A 22,341-nucleotide genomic window follows, 5' to 3' on the forward strand; every position below is an offset into this window, starting at 1 on the left:
ATATTATGAGTAAATCTGCCTGTGGTATAGCTTTGCTAAGATGTTTGGAAAATGCAGTAGAAAAATGAAGCAGAATTCAGTACAGTAATGGAGGTGAACCAAGGGATAGGGAAGCAGCCAGGAAATATTGTCTATTTTTACTCATTGGTCTGCTTTGCCCTGATTTCTCTGAAAGTAAATGAGGACAGCAGGAACAGCCGCCTAAGAGATTTACATAAATGTGTCATTTGTATACCTTCTCTTAGGAGCTGGGGTTGGAATCTGACCAATTTTTTATAGACATTCAATATACTTCAAGGTGTGTATCATAATCATAAAAAGATTTGTATGTAGATCTGAACTGTGCAGCAGACATGACCCTAGCTATATGAATCCATAATATTCAGAGATATACAGAAAGACAAGATTAAAATGGAAGATTTAGGAGATACTTATTATAGACCAAAACAAGGTTTTGATTCAGATAATACAATGTAAAGTTAGTTTTAAAAAATCATGGTTTTCCATGAACTGAACTTTTTTACCTCTTAAGCAGTTGGTATAGAGTTCATGAAATCAGTGTTTTTTTCCAAATTGGAAGCATGATTAGGGATCATCAACATTCCCTCATTTTATAAATGAGAAAATTGGGGATCAGGGAAATGAAGTAACTTATCCAAGGTAGAATACATCTAGTCCTCTGATGCCAAAACCACTGGTCTTTCCTTTCCTAAAAGCTCAGCTAGACATAGATTTATTTTATAGCTGTGTATTATACATGTATGTGTGTCTATCTATCTATCTATCTATCTATCTATCTATCTATCTATCTATCTAATCTATCTCTGTTTCTGTCTGTCTGTCTGAGGGAAAGCCCTGTTTTCTGGTGTGAATCTGTTGAATTCATCTTTGCCAGGAACTTCTTGTAAGGAAAAATCTTCTTTTGGTACAGCTTGTCTATAACTTGGCCTGGATTTTGAAAAAGTTAAATGACTTGCTCATGCTCATATAGCTAGCAGGTCAGAATCAAGTCCCCTTCATACTCATACCTTGTATTTTAAGAATCAGACTAAAAAAAATTTGTATTTGGCCATCACCAACTTGAACTGGGATAGAGTTGTTAGACCTGGAGTCAGGAAGGTCCATCTTTGTAAGTTCAAATCTGGCTTCAGATACCTTCTAGCTGTGTGACCCTGGGCAAGTCACTTAATTTCAGACTCAGTTTCCTCATCTGTAAAATGAGATGGAGAAGGAAATGGAAAACCACTCCAGTATTTTTGCCAAGAAAACCCCAAATGGGGTCACAAAAAGTTAGATATGACTAAAAATGACAGAACAACACCAAATCACCAGCTTGGCCACAAGAATGAAATTTTTGTACATAGCCAATAGTACAAAAATCATCTATCATGCGATGCTGTCTCATAACTTTATTAAAAACTTAAACATTCAGGGGCTGCTAGGTGGTGCAGTAGATAGAGCACTGATCCTGGAGTCAGGAGTACCTGAGTTCAAATTCAGCCTCAGACACTTAATAATTACCTAGCTGTGTGGCCTTGGGCAAGCACTTAACTTCCATTGCCTTGCAAAAAAAAAAAAGCTAAAAAAAACCCCTTAAACATTCATTACTTATAAAATAATATAATAGTTGGGATCTGTATAGTGTTTTAAGGTTTACAAAGCAATTTGCAAATATTATCTCATTCTGTCCTCACCCTTCCCTGTTGTTGTGTTAAGCACTATTATTATCACCATTTTACAGAAAAGGAAATTGAAACAGAGATCAAATAATTTATACAGGATCACAGAGCCAGTAAACATTAAAGGTGGGATCTGAACTCCAGTTTCAATGCTTCTTCCATTTTGCCACTTACTTGTCTGCAAAATTTACTGTTTTAATCTTTTTTAAGATTATATATAATACTTTTTTTGAATGTGCTTTTGGAGTATGCTCTTTTTTTATTTAATTTCTAATTTTAGCTAGAAAGACAGAGTACCTTTTTATGAATACATTTGAGATCTATTAGGGGATTGGCTATATAGAGCTTTAAATAGCTTTGGAGAACAGTTGTATTAAAACATCACAAACTAGTTTTCCTTTGAGAATTCCATTGTGTCCTAGATCCAATGATCAGCACCATTAAAAATGTAGATTCTTCTTAGTTCTTACTGACTTCCCCATCAACCCAGAAATTATTTTGTCTGTACTTTGCATATACAGCTAAACTTATATATATATGTAATATATATATATGTATAAATAGCCAAATATCTGTTTTATATAAACACTCTCTATATGCATATCTCTTTAAACACACACACAGACACAAACACACACACACAGACACACATATTTGTATTTCTTTGCCTGTGTATGTGCTTCTCTGTTAAAATGTGAACTCCTTGGAGCCAGGAAAATTTTATTTTTGCCCTTGCAAATTTACAGACACAACCTCAAATTTGCTGTTTCATTATTACTTTTAAAATTTGGAAATGTCTAAGAGAAAAAAGCAAAATGTTAATTTGCTACTGCCCAATATGCTACAAAGGAAGCTAGTTTTCAACTTACTAGAAACTAGTTAGCCATAGTAAGTTAGCCAATGATAATGTGAAAAGGGGCTATGAATCACTTGCTTTGTCTCCATAATATCAGATAGCTACAGTTTTGTGGCAAAAATGATTAACAACATTTCCTTTTTTTATTGTTTTGTTTCAAGTAGAATTATGACAAGATAAACATGTTTCACACATTCCTTTATCCTATATTTTACTTCCCAAAATGTTCATAGGCATCAATTTCTATGCTGATAAGGCTATTCTGATACGGTATGGGCAAGACTGAAAAAAAATCATCTTGTGATTAAATAATTAAATAAAGTGATTTAAATAATCACTTTGATTGATAGTGTGAATTTTCCTTGTTGTTAGGCAGTGAGATATGCTAAAGTTGGGCCTATAAAGGGTCCTCTTAATGAAATTTGTACCAGGGCACTGACATTTTGAGCTATGGAAAATTTTAACACATGAACTCCCTCTGAGTCAGAATAGCATCTACACCTAGTTACAAACTAATAGTTTAGCACTTAGTAAGCAAGAATAATTAATTGTTTTACTCTCTCTTTGATAAAAACTGCTGGGAAAATTGGAAGTTAGTATGGAAGAAACTTAGATTAGACCAACACCTCACACCCTATACCAAGATAAGATCCAAATGGATATAGGATTTAGACACAAAAAACAATACTATAAGCAAATTAGAAAATCAAGGACTAGTTTACCTATCAGATCTATGGAAAGGGAAGCAGTTTATGACTAAGGAAGAGATGGAGAACATCACTAAAAACAAACTAGATGATTTCGATTACATTAAATTAAAAAGCTTTTGCACAGACAAAACCACTGTAACAAGGTCAAAAGAAATATCGTAAATTGGAAAACAATTTTTACAACTAATGTTTCTGACAAAGGACTCATTTCTAAAATATATAGAGAACTGAGTCAAATTTTAAAAAAACAAGCCATTCCCCAATTGACAGATGGTCAAAGGATATGCAAAGGCATTTTATGGATGAGGAGATCAAAGTCACATGAAAAATTGCTCTAAATCATTACTTATTAGAGAAATGCAAATGAAAGCATCTCTGAGGTACCACCTCACACCTCTCAGACTGGCAAATATGACCAGAAAGGATAATGATAAATGTTGGAAGGAATGTGGGAAATCTGGGACACTAATACATTGTTGGTGGAGCTATGAATTCACCCAACCTTTCTGGAGAGCAATCTGGAATTATGCCCAAAGGGCAACAAAAAATGTGCATCCCCTTTGATCCAGCAATACCAGTACTGAGTCTATACCTTGAAGAGATGATAAAAAGGATAAAAACCTCCCCATCTCTGCAAAGGACCAGAGTAAGGTGTTTTCTAACTTTCATTCTTTATAAAACTGCAACTTTCATTTTAAAACTTGTTGTGTAGTTCTTTCCATTTTTTTTAAATTTTTGCAAGACAATGGGGTTAAGTGACTTGCCCAAGGTCACATAGCTAAGAAAGTATTAAGTGTTAGAGGATTTGAATTCAGGTCCTCCTGATTCCAGGATCAGTGCTCTAGTCATTGCACCGTCTACTTGCCACAGTTCTTTCCCTTGTTGCAGTCATTTGTATATTTTCTTCAGGATCTGCTTACTTCATTTTGCATCAGTTTTTATAAAGTCCATGTTTTTCTATATTTCCCATGTCTATTTCTTTTCAGCAAGCTAATGCTCCATTACATTCATTTGCAACAATTTGTTGAGTCATAACCTAAAGTAGAAAGCATCTACTTTGTTTCCAGTTCTTTTCCCTAATGAAAGCTGACACTGTAAATATTTTGGCATATATGAGATCTCTCTTTTTGTCAAATACTCTAGATCTGGACATTTTAGCCATTTTATCTGTATAATTCTAAATTATTTCCTACAGAATGATTATTTAAATGAATTAAATCATAAATCCACCAACATATTGATGCAGTCTTTCTACAACCTCTCCAACCTTGACTCCCATCTTTTGTCATCTTTGTCAATAATCTTAGTTATTTCTTGCATAAATTTTCACTTAATGAACCCCATGAAAGTTCATTAGAGGACCCTTCCATAGAATCCAAAATTATGAATTAGCTTTGACCAGGATAATCTAATGATTTAGAAATTCTGTATTTTAAAAAAATTCAGTTCTGGGGAATCTCAAATATTGTTTTGTTGTTTGGCAGAAGAAAACAATCAACAGAATGCTTAATTTCTAACTACTTCTGATTACAATGCAAAGAAAAATGACTAACATAGGTTAGGAGATTCCAATTCACTATCTGGGTGAGAAGACAAAAGTTTTTCTTTCTATTCCCTATGTTGAGAAAAACAGAAAAGAAAAACTCTTTCATGATCCCATACAATATGCAAATATTTATTGACCATAGACATTCGAAGTAGTAGAAAGTAGACCATAGACATTCAGACTCAGATTTCCTATATTTAGATGTTGGTTTGTGTCTTTGTTACTATTTTGAAATTAACTTTAAAAGATTTACTAATGTCTTTTATTTGTTAGACTATAGTTTTTCCAAAAATGATTCTTTCCTTATACATTCCTCCCTTTGGGAAAGAAAAATGGCTAAACAGATACAACTAACATAACAACCAACTAGGCCAGCTTATGTAACATTAACTCTTTTATTCATTATCCTTCTTTTTATTTATTTATTTATTAAAGATTTTATTTGAGTTTTACAATTTTTCCCCCAATCTTACTCCCCACCACCATGGAAAGCAATCTGTCAGTCTTTACTTTGTTTCCATGTTGTACATTGATCCAAATTGAGTGTGATGAGAGAGAAATCATATACTTAAGGAGGAAACAAAAAGTCTTAGAGACAACAAGATCAGACAATAAGATATCTGTTTTTTTCCCCTAAATTAAAGGGAATAGTCCTCGAACTTTGTTCGAACTCCACAGCTCTTTATCTGGATGCAGATGGCATTCTCCATTGCAGACAGCCCAAAATTGTCCCTGATTGTTGCACTGATAGAATGAGCGAGTCCATCAAGGTTGAGCATCACTCCCATGTTGCTGTTAGGGTGTACAGTATTTTTCTGCTTCTGCTCATCTCACTCAGCATCAGTCCATGCAAATCCCTCCAGGCTTCCCTGAAATCCCCTGGTTTCTAATAGAACAATAGTGTTCCATGACATACATATACTACAGTTTGCTAAGCCATTCCCCAACTGAAGGGCATTTACTTGATTTCCAGTTCTTTGCCACCATAAACAGGGCTGCTATGTATATTTTTGTACAAGTGATGTTTTTATCCTTTCTCATCATCTCTTCAGGGTATAGACCCAGTAGTGATATTGCTGGGTCAAAGGGTATGCTTATTTTTGTTGCCCTTTGGGCATAGTTCCAAATTTCTCTCCAGAAAGGTTGGATGAGTTCACAGCTCCACCAATAGTGTAATAGTGTCTCAGATTTCCCACAACCCTTCCAACAATGATCATTATTTTTTCTGGTCATATTGGCCAGTCTGAGAGGTATAAGGTGGTACTTCAGAGAAGCTTTAATTTGCATTTCTCTAATAATGAATGATTTAGAGCAATTTTTCATATGGCTATGGATTGCTTTGATCTCCTCATCTGTAAATTGCCTTTGCATATGCTTTGACCATTTGTCAATTGAGGAATGGCTCTTTGTTTTAAAAATATGACTCAGTTCTCTGTATATTTTATAAATGAGTCCTTTGTCAGAATCATTAATTGTAAAGATTCTTTCCCAATTTACTACATTTCTTTTGATCTTGGTTACAGTGGTTTTATCTGTGCAAAAGCCTTTTAATTTAATGTAATCAAAATCATTTAGTTTGTTTTTGGTGATGTTCTCCATCTCTTCCTTAGTCATAAACTGCTCCCCTTTCCATAGATCTGATAGGTAAACTAGTCCTTGATCGTCTAATTTGCTTATAGTATTGTTTTTTATGTCTAAATCCTGTAACCATTTGGATCTTATCTTGGTAAAGGGTGTTATTCATTCTCCTCCTTACTGAGAGAAATTTGTTCATCTTCTGTCTTCAGGAACCAAGACTAGTCATTGCATTCAGTTCAAGTTTAGTTCCCTTTTTAAGTGTTGTTTTCATTTAAAGTTTTATAATCTTTTCATATGTACTGTTTCCCTGGTCCTGCTTTCTTCTTTCTGCATCAGCTCATACAAATTTTTCCATGTTTCTCTGAATTCCTTGATGACATTTGTTTTATTTCAAGTTTTTTACTAACGCAAAAAGTGGTGTGGCAATTTTGGTAAATATGAAGTTTTTCCCCCCTCTGTCCTTGACTGACTTATGGTATATGCCTAATTATGGGATTGCTGGATCAATAATTTTGAATTATTTAGTAACTTTCTCACATGATCACAAATTGTTTTCTAGACCAATTGAACCATGATAGAATAGTTCATATTTATATGAGCTTTGTTATCTATACTGTAGATAATACACACAGTTAGGGTTTGGAGAAGAGGGTAAGAGAGGTGAAGTACTCTCAAAGGGCTTAAATTCTGAACTGAAACAGACTCAGATTCAGTCTTGGGGTAGCCTGGCTCATTGAACCTCCCCCCCCCCCCCACCATCAAGGGAAAAACTCTTAAAAAGAGCTTATGTATGCTTTCATATCCAGGATTTTCCCTAAAGGGGATTAACAGGGTCTCTTCTAGCAAGGTATTCACTGTAAAAAGTAGTAGAAAGTAGGTATTGCATAGCCATTTATTTCTTTCACCTCAAAAAAAAATGCTTAAAACACAAAAAAGACTCATAGACAGGCATTAAGAACCACTTAAAAACAAACTATAACTCATTACCTCTATCATATGCTTATGAGATAGGAGGCTCCCAGGAGACTTGTGGGATTGCTAACAGATTCCATTTTTCACTTTAGTCTGCAGTATTTGAAAAGCAATTCAAAGTCCAGTTCTTTTGGTCAGCAAGGGTATGACTCATTCCTCTGGCAGTGGTCATCTTCTCTTTCAAGAAAGGTATATATATGCAGGTCTCTCTGTTCTCACTGGTCAAATTATCATCCAGTTCAAGTCTCTGGATCTCTTGTAAGCACAAAGCATACTAAGGGTGGAAACAGCTATCTCTTAAGATTGCTCTTTGGTGACCTATGCTCAGAGATAGCAACATAAAGTAGAAGAGTTATCCAAGAATCTATCTTAGACCAACTTGGGCAAGTGCAAATTCTCATTGCTCATTGTATGATTACCATTGCTGCCACTAAAGAGGATGGGAGAAAAATCTCTTCCTCACACCTTCCCTTCTGGAAGTTCAAAAGAAATCTGGCAGAACCTTGGGGGACACACTTGAATGAGAAAAAAGAGACAGAGGCAGAGTTGATCCTCTCTTCCTAAAGCCTCTGGAGTGGGTAGCTTTCCTGGCTCATTTGTCACTTGGTTTTGACCCTTTGTGTCATGGGTACCAAAAAACCAACCAATAAACATTAGTCATATAAGTCCTTTGTCAAAGAGCCAGGACACCTGAGGTTCACCAAAGGGCCCAAGATACAAGCCTGTCTGTATATAAGCTCCATGGGGTAACTACCATTACACATAAATTATATTCAGGAAACATTTGTGAACTTCTTACTAATGGCAAGAATACAAAGAATGCTCTAGGGATACAAATAGAAAAACCAAGTCACTTCTCTCTATATAACTTTGGGCAAGTCACTTCTCTCTGGACCTGAGATACCTCACACTTAAAATGAGGAGAATAGATTGGATAGTCTATGATGCTCCTTCCAACTCTAGATTTATGGTCCTTCTATGATCTTATGATGGCAACAGACATTTCTTAACCATCTATATGTGGTTAAGACCACATGTGCAAATGTGGAAATGACAAACAGTCTTTTCCCTCAAAGTGCCAAAAATCTATGGAGGAAGGGACAAAACATGCACAGAAATTACTTGAATATAAATTAGAATGTGATCAGTATGACAAGGAATTTAAGAAAGAGCAATGACTCTGAAATAAGAAAATGTATAAGAATATATATATATATATATATATATACCTCTCAGCTCTGTACCTTACTGTGACTTGGTGCAAATTACTTCAGCACTAAGGGTCTTCAAATGAGAGAGTTGGACAAGATGATCTCGAAGGCATTTACTCAGTTCTAAATTCTAAGTGTGTAAGAAAAGTTCATCAGAAAACAGGACTCAGAGAAGGAGGAAACTGGGGTACTGGGGAAGATTTCCTTTAAAAAGTAGTGCCTTGGGGTGGCTAGGTGGTGCAGTGAATAGAGCACTGGCCTTGGAGTCAGGAGTACCTGGGTTCAAATCTGACCTCAGACACTCAATAATTACCTAGCCTTGTGGCCTTGGGCAAGCCACTTAACCCCATTGCCTTGAAAAAAATCTAAAAGAAAAAGTAGTGCCTGAACTGGAATTTAAAGGATGATTTCAACCTGTGAAGATACTGAAATTATTTCATTTAGTTTCATAGTAACCATTTGAGGAAGTTGAAGTCAGTATTACTATTTTTTTTGAATATTTAAAAAATTTATTTTCCAATTACATGCAAAAATAGCTTTCAACATTCATTCTTTTGCAAGCTTTTGAGTTCCATAATTTTGCTACCCATGGTAGCAAACAATTTGATATAGATTTTACATGTATGTATAATTGTGTTTAGCATATTTCCATATTAGTCGTATTATGAAAGAAGAATTAGAACTGAAGGGAAAAAAACCATGAGAAAGAAAGAACAAACAAAAGAAGTTTTAAAAAGTGAACAAAGGAGGCAGCTAGGTGGCGCAGTGGATAGTGTACCAGTCTTGGAGTCAGGAAGACCTGAGTTCAAATTCAACCTCAGACACTTAATAATAGCCTAGCTGTGTGACCTTGGGTAAGTCATTTAATCCCATTGCCTTGAATAAAAATTTTTTAAAAAATTGAACAAAGTAAGTATATTTTGTTCTGCATTCAGAATCCATAGCTTCCTCTCTGGATATGGAAGGAATTTTCCTTAACAGGTATCTCAGGATTGTGCTGTTGAGAGAAATTGCTTCCATCATAGTTGATCATTGCACAATATTGCTATTAATGTGCTCATTTTACTCAGCTTCAGCTCATGCAAGTCCTATGCTTTTCTGCTGTCAGGCCACTCATGATTTTTTTACTGAACAGTAGTATTCCATAACATTTATATACAATAACTTGTTTAGCCATTCTCCATTTGCTGGGCATTAAATGGAGTATTTCACAAAATTTCACAAATACATCTATTAGCCGTACAATGTCATTCTTTCTTTTTCTTTTTCTGCAAGGCAATAGGGTTAAGTGGCTTGACCAAGGCCACACAGGTAGGTAAGTATTGAGTGTCTGAGGCTGGATTTGAACTCAGCTACTCCTGACTCCAGGGTCAGTGCTCTATCTACTGTGCCACCTAGCTGCCCCTTCTTTATTCCTTTTAATTAGCTCTACTTTGCTTTTGCTTTGTTTGTGATCAGAATTGTTGCTGTTTTTTTAAACTTCAGTTGAAGTACAATATTTTCTGCTCCAGCCTTTTACTTTTACCCTGTGTGTATCTCTCTGCTTCAAATATGTCTTGTAAACAACATATTGCAGAATTCTGATTTTTAATCCACTCTGCTATATGCTTCCATTTTATGGGAGAGTTCATTCCATTCACATTCACAGTTAAGATGATTTGATTCAGTATTTCTATTCATCTTATCTTCCCCCTCTTTGTACTTTGCTTTCTCCTTCCCCCCCCATCCTCATCAATGTTTTGCTTCTAACTGATGTTTCTCTCAATCTGAGACCAGTATTATTAAATTCATTTTACAGATGAAAAACAGACTCTGAAATAAGTGAGTTTTCCAAAGTGATGTGGTTATTTATTATCTTTGAAAGGGCATTTATTCAACTGGCATGGCAAGTATAATAGTTACAAAGCATTTCCCTTCAAAACGTGGAGTATGTTTTCTCACAAATACACACTGAGTCTCTGTGGGGAGAGTTAACACAAAGTTGTTGCTATTTAGTCATTCAGTCCTGTCCAACTCTTTGTGACCACATGGGACATGGTATGCCAGGTTGTCCACTGTCTCTCAAAGTCTGTCCAAGCTCATGTTCACTGCTTTCAGGATGCTATCTATCCATCTTTCCCTCTTCCATCCCCTTTTCCTTTCGCCTTCAATTTTCCCCAACATCAGTATCTTTTCCAGTATAAGGGAGAGAATATGTGTGTGGACAATTCAAAACTCTTGATGAGTAGAATCTTGATGTCCTTTTCTTCTCCAGAGGAACCTCATGAATATTGCTGTGGGATGGAACAGTTCAACTGCCCAGGCTTCTTGTAGGACATAGAGTTTCTGCTGGATGGGCAACTCACCTTGTAGAGGAGGCTGGATGGTCACTCTGTTTTTTGTGCCAAGTAGATCACTTGGCTGGTGAACTAGCTTCTCACTAGACTTGGCTGCTACCTGACTGAACCCAGGGTTCTTCTGGTAGGGAGAGGGTGTTGGATAGGTCAATCCTCTGTACTCTTTAGGTTCACTCTGATGGATAGCTGTAATCTTCATCTCTTCCAGATTCTAGCTTGATTGGGTGTTATGGTACTCTTTTCAGTTGGAGTGTTAAGAGTGTTCTTTTCAGCAAAGGCAAAGGCTCATAAATCTAGAATTGGCAGAAGCCCTGTCTTGGAATCTTGATTCTGAGGTTTGCAATCTTCAAGCAGGAAGTGGGAGATAGATAAGCTCTCCTGTTTGACATTCTTTTCAGGTACAGAGGAAGTTTCTTCATGTGAATGATGCTGCCTTTATCTATTTTTCAATGAGCATTTTTCTTTTTTTTTCTTTTTTCCTTTCTTTTTTATTTTTTTAGAAAGATTTTATTTATTTTGAATTTTACAGTTTTTTCCCTAATTTTGCTTCCCTCCCCCCACCCCCACAGAAGACAGTCTGTTAGTCTTTACATTATTTCCATGGTATGCATTGATCGAAGTTGAATGTGATGAGAGAGAAATCATATCCTTAAGGAAGAAAAGAATAAAGTATAAGAGATAGCAAAATTACATAAGATAATGTTTTTTTTTAAATTAACGGTAAATAGTCTTTTGGTCTTTGTTCAAACCCCACAATTCTTTCTCTGGATACAGATGGTATTCTCCATTGCAGATACCCCAAAACTGTGCTTAATTGTTGCACTGATGGATTGAGCGAATCCATTAAAGTTGACCATCACTCCCATGTTGCTGTTAGGGTGTACAATGTTCTTCTGGTTCTGCTCATCTCAAATGAGCATTTTTTTCAATTAGCAAGCATTTATTTTTTTCTCCTCTTTCTCTGACCCCCCTCCTTTCCCAATTGACATGATTACTTTTGTTTTATAGTTTTGTTTTTTTTTTTTGGCTAGGCAATGGGATTAAGTAGCTTGCCCAAGGCCACACAGCTAAGTAATTATTAAGTGTCTGAGGCTGGATTTGAACTCAGGTCCTCCTGACTCCAGGGCTGGTGTTCTATCCACTGCACCACCTAGCTGCCCCTAATTGACATGATTATTAAGGGTACAATTAGACTCTGAATCTGTCTTACTGCATATTCAACACTCTGTGGACTAGAGCAGAGGAAGTACTATCCAAAGAAAGAACTTTCTAAATCTCAGATATTTGAACAAATGATCTAAAATAATTGAATTAAACTGAGATTCTACAAGGCATAGTAAGAAAGATACCACACCTACATCTGACAATTTAGCATTGGGCAATTACTAGCTGTGTGACTTCAAGCAAGCTACATAACCTTTCAACCTCAATTTTATCATTTGTAAAATGGAGATTATTATACTCATGCTACCTAGGCCACAAGTTTAGGAGGGTAATGTTTAAAAACCTTGAATGATATACAAATATGAGATTATCACCATATCATTTGTAAGATAGCAATTTCTTGTTAAAAGGAGAGATGCAATGCTTGTCAAAATTCCAAAGGAATCAGTCAACATTTGTTGAGGATCGCAGTTTCTTCAAATGTTAAATTTAAGGATTTAGACTAGATGATCTATATGGTATGTTCTGGTAATAAAACCTATAAATTCCTATGAATTCTGAGTGAGGTTCTGTAATAAGTACACACATATACAAACAAATATGATATAGCATCTCTCCTCAAGGAAATGTCAATCTAGTAAATGGAATGAGATACATAAAATTCTAAAACACAAAAGGATTTTCTTAACCTCTGTGACCTCAGATTCTTCTCTAAAATCAGGGTTTGGATTAGAAGGCACCTGAAGTTCTAGATCTTCTTGTTGTTTAGTTACTTCAGTTGAATTTGACTCTTTGTGACCTTATTTGGGATTTTCTTGACAAAATACTAGAATAGTTTTACCATTTTGTTCTCTAGCTCATTTTATAGATGAGAAAATTGAAGCAAAAAGGGTTAAGTGAATTGTACAGGGTCACACAATTAGTAAATGTCCAAAGCCAGGTTTAAACTCAGGTCCTCCTGGCTCCAGGACTGGTATTTTATTCACTGTGGCACCTAGCTGGACAACAGGGACACAGGGATAAAATGACAAACCCCTCAAAAAGCTTAAACTAATAATCCAGGGCAGGTCAAAAGTGCCCAAGGTATGGCTTAGGCAGCAAGTACAGAGAAGTTCAGCAGACTGTTTCTCTAGGTCACCTTCCTTGTCTACAAGTCCAGTTTGAAGAGGAAAGCTTGCCACAATGGATATGAATGGAGGGTTAGTGCCCACAAGGGTCTTTCTTTGCTTTCTTCATATGGGTGGGATGGGGAAATGAGTTGATAGCACCTTTTGAGTTTCTAATTGCTTCTCATTAACATTAGGTGCAAGGGATATCACCATTTCTTCCTATGAATGATTTATCAGAAAAGCTCAGGTGTTCCCTCTCCCTTAGGTATTTGAAAGGGGAATAACTAACTAACTCTGAAAACTGAGACTGAAAGGATATATGACTAGTGAAAGGGATGACTGTCCAGTAGAATCATGAGTTAAATTCTAATTTATCAAGGTGGAGAATCTGAATGCTTCAGGCTCTTACATTTTCTTACTTGTTTTTCAGGGATAAGACTTCTTGAATATGTCGAAACAGCCAGCTTCTAATGTCAGAGCCATTCAGGTAAGCAACAATATTCATATTTTAGTAATAACAATGGGATCTCTATCTTGTTTGTTTGACAAAGTATATACATTTTTTGTGGTACTTGGCTTTGTTCATTTCAGTAAGACTAGTTGATCATTAACTTCAAGAAAGATCTCTTGGGTTATGTGCACAAATGAAGAATATGACCTCTAAATAAGAAAACAAAGCAAAAAAGGGATTTATGAATGAGGATTAAAATTCTTTCTTGTTCTAAATTATAATTATTTTAAAAGGGCTTCTAGGTGAAAGTGAATATGTTCAATTTTATGTTTCTACTGATTGATCTGGGTACATTGCTTTACTGAAGAAAATTTTGTGTGATCTAAAATTTTTTCTTGTCTCATCTATTTAAGCTTTCCTTCTTTCATCCTCTCATATTTAGTATTGACCCAGATTGACCCAGCTTACCCCTGAAAGGAGGGCATATGCATTTTAAAATGAGGGAAAAGAAAGGTTTTTAATATTGCTTGAATGACCATCAAATTGATTTGTTGATTCTTTTAATTACCTAAGGGACCCTTCCTTTTATTGGATTTATTGAGTAAGATCTTGATTCCAATTTTGGTCCTTATCAGTTTCTGCTGATAAAAATGGAGACAATCTCTTTCCCAGGAGGGAATAGTTCCAATTTTTCTGCTAGATTGCCTTGAATACAATAATGTTTTAAAGAGTTCCATTTTAATTTTAGCTCTGAGACTTTATCATGTCAGAAGCAGAGTGGAAAGCTCCTAAGTAATACTGGTACAAGGGAATTGTCATTGGGCTGTGGAGAAATCCTATCACAGTGAGAACTGTGAGGGAATGAACTGCACTTTATCAGTCATGACTAATGCATATCCTTGAATTAATGGAGCTCTTAATTGATGGAGCAAGATGTCCAGCATGCCCTGGATACACTGTGAGGAACAAAAGACCTAGAATGGGCCTCACTAATTGGCAAGAATGCCATTTTGCATGGAGCTTTTTATGCAACCTGATGAACTTCTGTCTTCTGGAGTAGGACACATCCTAATTTCTCATGTGCTCAATTGAAATGACTTGGCCTATATATTGAATTAATCTCTGTTCTTGATTCAGCAACTGATATTTATCTCATGTATTTTCGTGTAGTGGATAGACTTGAAATCAGGAAGACCAGAATTTGAATGTTCCTCTGATATTAACTAGTTGTATAAACATGGAAGAATGAGGATGGGGAGAGGAATTAGATTATGCAAGACATAGTGAGTTGAGTATTATACTTCCTGAAAGGCAGGAGGATTTGGACTTGATTTCAGCTTTTAATGCTTATGTGACTATGAACCATTTCCATGACCTCAAATTATGTATGTAAAGTGTTTTATGCTGTTGAAAGACCTCTACATACAGTTTTTACTGTCTAATAATATCCCATAGGTCTCATGCTATTGTTTTATTATACATCATAAATTTACAATTTGTGAGGATTTTTTTCTTTTGATCTTCTTTGTTGATTTCTTTGCTTCATGCTCAGTCTTAATTTTTCATTTAAAATGTATCAGTATTAGCCCTAATAACTTTGTGGATATAGAAATGTCAGTATCAGTTTTAAAAGAAACTATAAACAATAAACAATCTTAATAATATTTATTCTGCTAAAAACCAAACTGAATCAACCAACAATAAAAAAATGTCCATGCTATCAGCAATTCCTTTCTTTGAATGGGGAAAGATTTCTTTCACTAAACTCTATGGTCTCTAAGTGGGCTGATTTAATATGCCTTCAAAGAAGAAGAGATGTACTCTTTTTCCCCTCAGGAGTAGGATTTACTACTATTTGAAATCTCTTAGCACTATAAATATTGAGGTGAAAAAAATTTCATTTTACAATATCGGGGTTCACAGAGGTTATGTTATTTTAATAAGGTCCACAGATTATATGTCAGAAGTGGAATCTGAACTCAGATATTGTACCAGAACTGCTCATTTTTCTGCTATACCATGTCTTTGGGTACCTGATGTGATTTGAGAGGTACTGAAAAAATATCATAATGAATTAAAATAACTAGCAATATCTAGCACCTTAAAATTTGCAAAGCACATCACATTTGATCCTGATCACAACCCTAAGAAGTAGAAGGAAATATTATTCCCATTTTTACAGATGAAGAAACTGAGGCTAAGAAGTAGGTTAAGTAACTTGTCTATGACAGACAGAAGGTGAGATTTGAATTCAATTCCTGTCTCCAAGCTCAACACTCTATCCACTATCTTATCTAGCTACTTAAAATAGCTTCATATCAAAAAAAAAAGCTTGCAAAGGAAAGGAAAATTTTTCCCTATATTATTTTATTTTTTCAATTACATGCAAAGACAGTTTTCAACATTTATCTTCTCATAAGATTTTGAGTTCCACATTTTTCTTCCACCCATTCTTCCTTTCCCCCACTATGGAAGCAAATAATCTGATATAGATTTTACTTGTATGATCTTGTTTAATATACTTCCATATTAACATGCTGTGAAAGAAAAATTAGAACTAAAGGGAAAAATGAGAAAGAAAGAAAAAACATAAAACAAGTTTTAAAATGTGAAGATAGTATGTTTTGGTCTGCATTCAGAGCCCATACTTTTTTTTACTAGATATGGAGGACGTTTTCCATCACAAGTCTTTTAGGATTGTCTTTTTCACTGAACTGCTGAGAAGAATCCTTCATAGTTGACCATCTCACACTGTTATTGTTCAGTGTTGTCCTGGTTCTGCTCACTTCACTCAACAACAGTTCATACAAGTATGAAAACAAAATTTTGAAGAAGACTTACTATTCATAGGAACTGAAGATTTCTTATCAGTGTATGTTAATCCAAAGCGTGTACTTTAATTCTAATTTAGGTTCTGGATATTAGAACCTAATTTTTCTCTTTTCTGTCAGCATCTCATCTCAAACTGAATCAAGTGAGGTTTACTAATCCACCCTGAACCATATGTCAGGTATTAGAGGAATACTGTTATGGCACCCTTCTTGGGTAGATTGAAATAGAGCCAAAAGCTTTCCCAGTAATGTCCAGTATGGTCTTGTTCCTTTCCATATGGCTTCATCCACAGTGAGAAACTAGAACTTGGTGATTCTCTGCCCACGTCTAAATTAGGTGAACCATAGTATAGCACTCACCCATCACATCAACTTTCATTAGGGGAAAATATGGAGTCCAGTAGCAAAGTTTCTTTTAGTCTGGATAAATAAATCACATTCAGATTAGCATAGATCAAAAATATTTCGGTTGATGGTTACCCAGGTTGGATGGCTTTTGTTCTGTTGAATTTCTGGTTGAACTATGCTATTTCATAGGGCAAGATGTCCAAGTATAGGCCCTTCCAATGTTGTCATGATACTCGAGGAAATCAAGAAGACATAAGGGTATACTGGATCTGATATCTGCAATTAAAGAATTTGACATGACAGGTTGTGACGAAAGCTAGAACTGCTGTGACATCTAATCCTATCAACAATCTGCATGGTAACTGCTCCCTAATGAGACTAAATGACATAGAACTCATTGGCACCACCTCCCATGCATTTTTGCTTTTTGGAGAATGCTCCCTTTTGTGAGAATCATGATAGTCATTGCCATTTTTAAGCTCAATATTAAAGAAAAGTGCCCCCCACCCCAAGATGAACTGAGGATGGCTTCTCACTTCTGGTCAAATTGATAGCCATAGTATCCTCTGACTGTTCCTAAATTAAGTTTGAGAACTTCTTGAGAGCAATTCTAAGGCTCTTATCAAGTTAAACATTCCATTCATGTAACATTCCTTATTCTGAGGGCAAGTATTAGAAAATGGCTCTTGATTATTTAAAAGAAAATAGAAAAAACTAGGTGCCAATGCACAGATCGACATTACTCTGGTTTTTGGGGATGTTTTCTATGAGATGAAGTACAATAAATCCAGAGAGCTTCCATAAATATCATACCTTTTGCCATTAGAACCTCTAAGAAGAAAGGAAACAAGAATGATTGACTTTATCTCAAAGACAAGGGAAAAAAAAAAACATAGAATGATTTAATTCTAAATCCCAAGGAAAAGCAAGGCATTGCAAACAGAAAAATTTCAGTTTTTTGAATCCTAGTTTAGTTTTACTTTGACTAAATCATTATATTGGGATAGATGGTACAGTGAGTAGGGTGCTGACCCTTAAGTCATAGGACAGGAGTTCAAATCTAACTCAGGAACTTACTAATTGTGTAACTTTGGGAAAGTCACTTAACCCTGATGGTTTTGCATCCAGGACTATTTCCAGGCATTTTTATTCACATCTTGCCACTAGATCCAGATGGCTCTGGAGAAGAAAGTAAGGCTGGTGACTTAATATAGCACCTCCCCTCCCCCCACTCAAATCCAGTTCATGTGCATGTCATGGCATCATCTCCCTCAAGTCAAGGTCTTTTTTTTTTGAGAATGAAGGATAAACAATAACAACAACATGTTGGGATAAAGTCTTTCGTCCTTTGCGGCACTGAAATTAATTTGTGCACCCAGACCCAATCCTGGACAAAACTGTGATGTAAACAAATTTTTCTTCCTCTTTAGCATTTTCTCTTTCTAAATTTCTCAAAGTACTCATGGACCCATTGGGGAGAAAAGCAGATTATTCACACAAGATTTTGACAATTTAGAGATTTTTATCTCCCAGGAGTAGATCTTCTTAAATACTTTAAAAAAATTTTCAGATAAAGCAATATTTGATACAAAATAATCCTTGCTTATAAAATAAGGGCTTTGATGGGACAACATCAAATGTCCCTTCTATTCATATCACTATGATTCTCTGAATTTCTATTAGTGAACTTTAAGTAACATTGAGGAAGGTAGTTGTAGATAGATTTTTTTAAAAGCACCTTAATTCAGAACATCTATTTTACATATGACTATGTGTAATAACAACAGCTAGTATTTTCATCTTCAAGCAGCTTCAGTTATTATTTCATTAGATTCTTGTAATAACCCTGTAAGGCTGGTACTTGTATTTTCCCCATTTTACAAATGAGGATACTCAAGCTCACAAGGTTAAGTCACTTGCCCATGGTGTCATAGCTAATAAATGTTTAAAGCAGTATCTATGCAGAGTCTTTCTTTCCTTCCTTCTTCCCTTCATTCTTCCTTTCTTTTTCATGTTTTAGTGTATATTCATAAATATATATTTTTATTTCTAATATTCAAAACCTTATTAAGAAAGTATCTCATTTTAACTTACAAAGAAAATTCATATCTTCTCAGAAGCTCTTTGAAGGAAGCTTCCATTTGTCTTAGAAACAAATTACAAAACATCAACAACTGTTAATGAAATGACAGAATGATTCTGGTAAGTGAAGAGATTAACTTGGAGATGGACTACCATACTTCAAAATGAAGTAATATAGTGTTGCCCTGACTCCAAAAGTTTATTCACCACAGCTAGAGTTAGCAAAGACTATATATGTATACACATACATATCTCTCTCTCTCTCTCTATATATATATACATAAAACTTCAACTTTTAATGAAATGATATATATGGATATATAGATCTGTATAAATATATGTTTGCATATGTATATCTCTATCTCTATCTCTATCTCTATCTCTATCTCTATCTCTATCTCTATCTCTATATGGAATAATAATATATCAATCTTGGCCAGGACATCTGGGAGGGGGTTTAAGATTTTTGAAAACTGCAAAGATCAATGGAAAATAAAAACAAGTATACAATGGGTGAAACCTTGGAAGTGGTAGGTGCTGGTTAGCTCCTGGAGATAGAGAAGAAGTTGAAAAGTAGAAGAGTGGGGAGAGAAGGGTGTAAGTGTGAGAGAAAGGGGAGTTATGACGAGCAATGACAGATAAGAACCAACAGTGTTCAATAACATCACCCTAAATCCAACAAAGTTGGGAAAGAGACCTTATTCCATCAAATGCAAGGCAGATTATTGCCTCTGCAGGCAAAGAGTGTTTCTGGGATTCTCAGTACTCAAAAGATAGGAGGCCATGCAGAGAGCAATACAAATAATTAAGAGAGTGGAGGAATTGGCTTACAAGGACTTCATTTTTACTCCTGTCCATCTGTTGAGACCAATTGAAGGATCAGTTTCTCATCAGATAGGTTGCCTATCGGGGAACTCAACCCAGTTTTGGCAGAGGACAAGCCTAGAGATCTAATTGATCTTTTCCGTCCCTGTCTTCTAGCATGTAACTAGTAATGCCTAATTTGGAAAAGTGATGAGCAATGCCAACTGAGGCAGGAGGGTCTTTTGAAATGCCTGGCAGATGTAACTACAGAAGAGGGAAAGGAAAAGGGAAAGGTAATGAGTATTTGTTTGATTTCACTATGAAAAACAAAATATTAGAGTCTGATTTCCTTTGTACTTATTCAGATATTAGGCTGGTACTAGTATTTACCCCATTTTACAAGTAAGGAAACTCATTTCTTTCTTGCTGTTATAATAATGAGTTTTATAACTAATTCCCTCATCTCAGTTGATTTTTTTTAATTTGGGGTGTTTTGTTTATAAAATTAGCTCATTATTCTGTACAACAGAGGTAAAATAACTTGTATCCAATGTAGAGATGGAAAAATGAAGTCACCAAAGAACTTTATTTGCTTGTGGTTACAAGGAAAATTAAAGAATATATATGCACTCACCCAAATACATATATATATTTATATACTTATATACACAATATAAATAAAAAATACACACACACACACACACACACACACACACACACACACACACACACAAAGCAGTTAAATCAAGATATTTTGGAAAGGAGGGTATTATACTTCATGGAAAAGTTGGTACCTGATCTGGGTCTTGAAGAAAGAGAGGAATTGGATAAGATGATAATATTTTTGACAATTTAAGAGATCAACTGACAATTTTAGAGGGGTTTCAGTTGAATTATGAACCTCAAAATCAGATTATAAGGGGTTGAGGAATGAGTAAGAAGAAAGGAAATGGAGGAATTAATAGACAATTTTTCTAGCAATTTGGCTGAGAAATTAGCAGGGATATGAGATAATAGCTTGAAGTAAGTTCTAGTTATCTGAAAACATATTTTATAACTACTTTACTATATTATCTAAATCACTGAATTTTGAACATTTTAATTCAGTTCCCATGATCTCTCAGAATTTTCTAGATAGTATTTGTGTTAAAAATATTCTGGTGCAGTTTCTTTAAATATTATGCTCCCTGAAAAAGAAAATATTCATGTAACAATCCCAACTTTTTTTAGCCTGATCTTTATTTATTTTCTGCCTTTAGCAAGCATAGTTTTATGAATTTATTTTGAAGACCTTTTTCAAAATATAGACCTGTATTAAAAGTTTGGACATGGAAAGGGTCTTCAGAAATTATCTAATATAATTTCCTAGTTATACAGATAAGAAAATTGAGACCGAAAAGGATGAAGTAATGTTCCCGAAGTAAGTTGCTGGCAGAGATGGAACTCTTACACGGATCTTTTGATTTCCAGTTCAAGGTTCATATTTCCATTATCTCAAACTTTCCCACAAATGTGATGAGATAGAAATGTGAGCAACCAATTTACGTGTGGGAATAGTGCCACTCCCTCTAATCCCAAATCATTTTTTGGATATCATAATTTGGTTACATGAAATCCTATGTAAATGAATCTATTCTGTTTCATTGATCATGTTGCACTGATAACTCTTTTTATTTATCTGTACCCTGTGGCTCAGGACCTGCTGGAGATTTTGGGCTACCATAGACCCTGGCCTATTCTTGGATACTAACACCAAAAAAAAAAGAGACTATCTATTTCTCTGGTTGTGTCACTAGCCTGTATCAAAATGGGGAAATCTCTAAAACAAAGATTACTTATGAATCATATATGGGGTAAATTAGTCAGTCAATAAGCATTTATTAAGTCCCTACTATGTGCTAGTCACTGTGCTACATGATGGGAATACAAATATGAAAAAAGATAGCCTTTGACTTTATAATCTATAGGAGAAAGAAAATATACAAAAGAGAGCTAAAAAGTGGAATATTTGGGTAATAGGTTAACTTTCCACAAAGGTAGTCAATGTATCAGGTATAGGAAAGTTAAAAAAAAAACTTCCACTACAGAAAATACAAAGTGAAAAGTACTCAAGGAAAAAGAATTGTATAGAAGTTGGTATGTGATAAGCACTCAATTTTTTCTTTGTTTCTCTCCCCTCTGCCCCCTCAAAATAAAAAAAGTTTTTTTTTCATAAAAAAACTTGTAAATAAATATTTCCCATTCTCCTCAGATCAGTGATATCTATCAAACCCAGAAAAATTATCATGGAGGACTGATGAGGTCTAGGTCTCTAGACCACCCAACATTATTTTATTAGCTCTCCAGTTACAGGACAATTCTGGGAGTGGTCCTTCCATCTTCTGAGAAGTGTGCCGTTATGGGAAATTTTCTCCCTCTTGTCAACTGACACCTGAATACTAAACTCAAGAGTTTTCACCCCCAAGATAACTGTCAAGGATGGAATAAATTTCATTTATCTTATTTGTTACTTGCTGATCCAGACTCAGAAAAGAAAATGAAAGACAGAAAAAGTCATTCAGGGAATTGAATGGTCAAGAAGCTACCATCTCCTTAGACACTTAATAATTGCCTAGTTGTGTGACCTTGAGCAAGTCACATAACCCCATTGCTTTAAATAAATAA

At 35.1% G+C, this 22,341-nt stretch overlaps 1 protein-coding gene across 1 annotated transcript in view; it reads left to right on the top strand.

Annotated features, from left to right (window-relative positions):
* SMPX (small muscle protein X-linked) overlaps window positions 1–22,341 on the top strand; it is a 100,550-nt gene that overhangs the window by 1,689 nt on the left and 76,520 nt on the right. Inside the window, exon 2 of the mRNA XM_074214256.1 lies at window positions 13,592–13,648. Within this exon, the coding sequence (XP_074070357.1) occupies window positions 13,610–13,648 (39 nt within the window). The 5' untranslated portion in view covers window positions 13,592–13,609. The remainder of the gene's footprint in view (window positions 1–13,591; window positions 13,649–22,341) is intronic.

This window comes from Macrotis lagotis, chromosome 1 (genome assembly GCF_037893015.1).
Source record: "Macrotis lagotis isolate mMagLag1 chromosome 1, bilby.v1.9.chrom.fasta, whole genome shotgun sequence".
In the NCBI taxonomy this organism is placed as follows: Eukaryota; Metazoa; Chordata; class Mammalia; order Peramelemorphia; family Peramelidae; genus Macrotis; species Macrotis lagotis.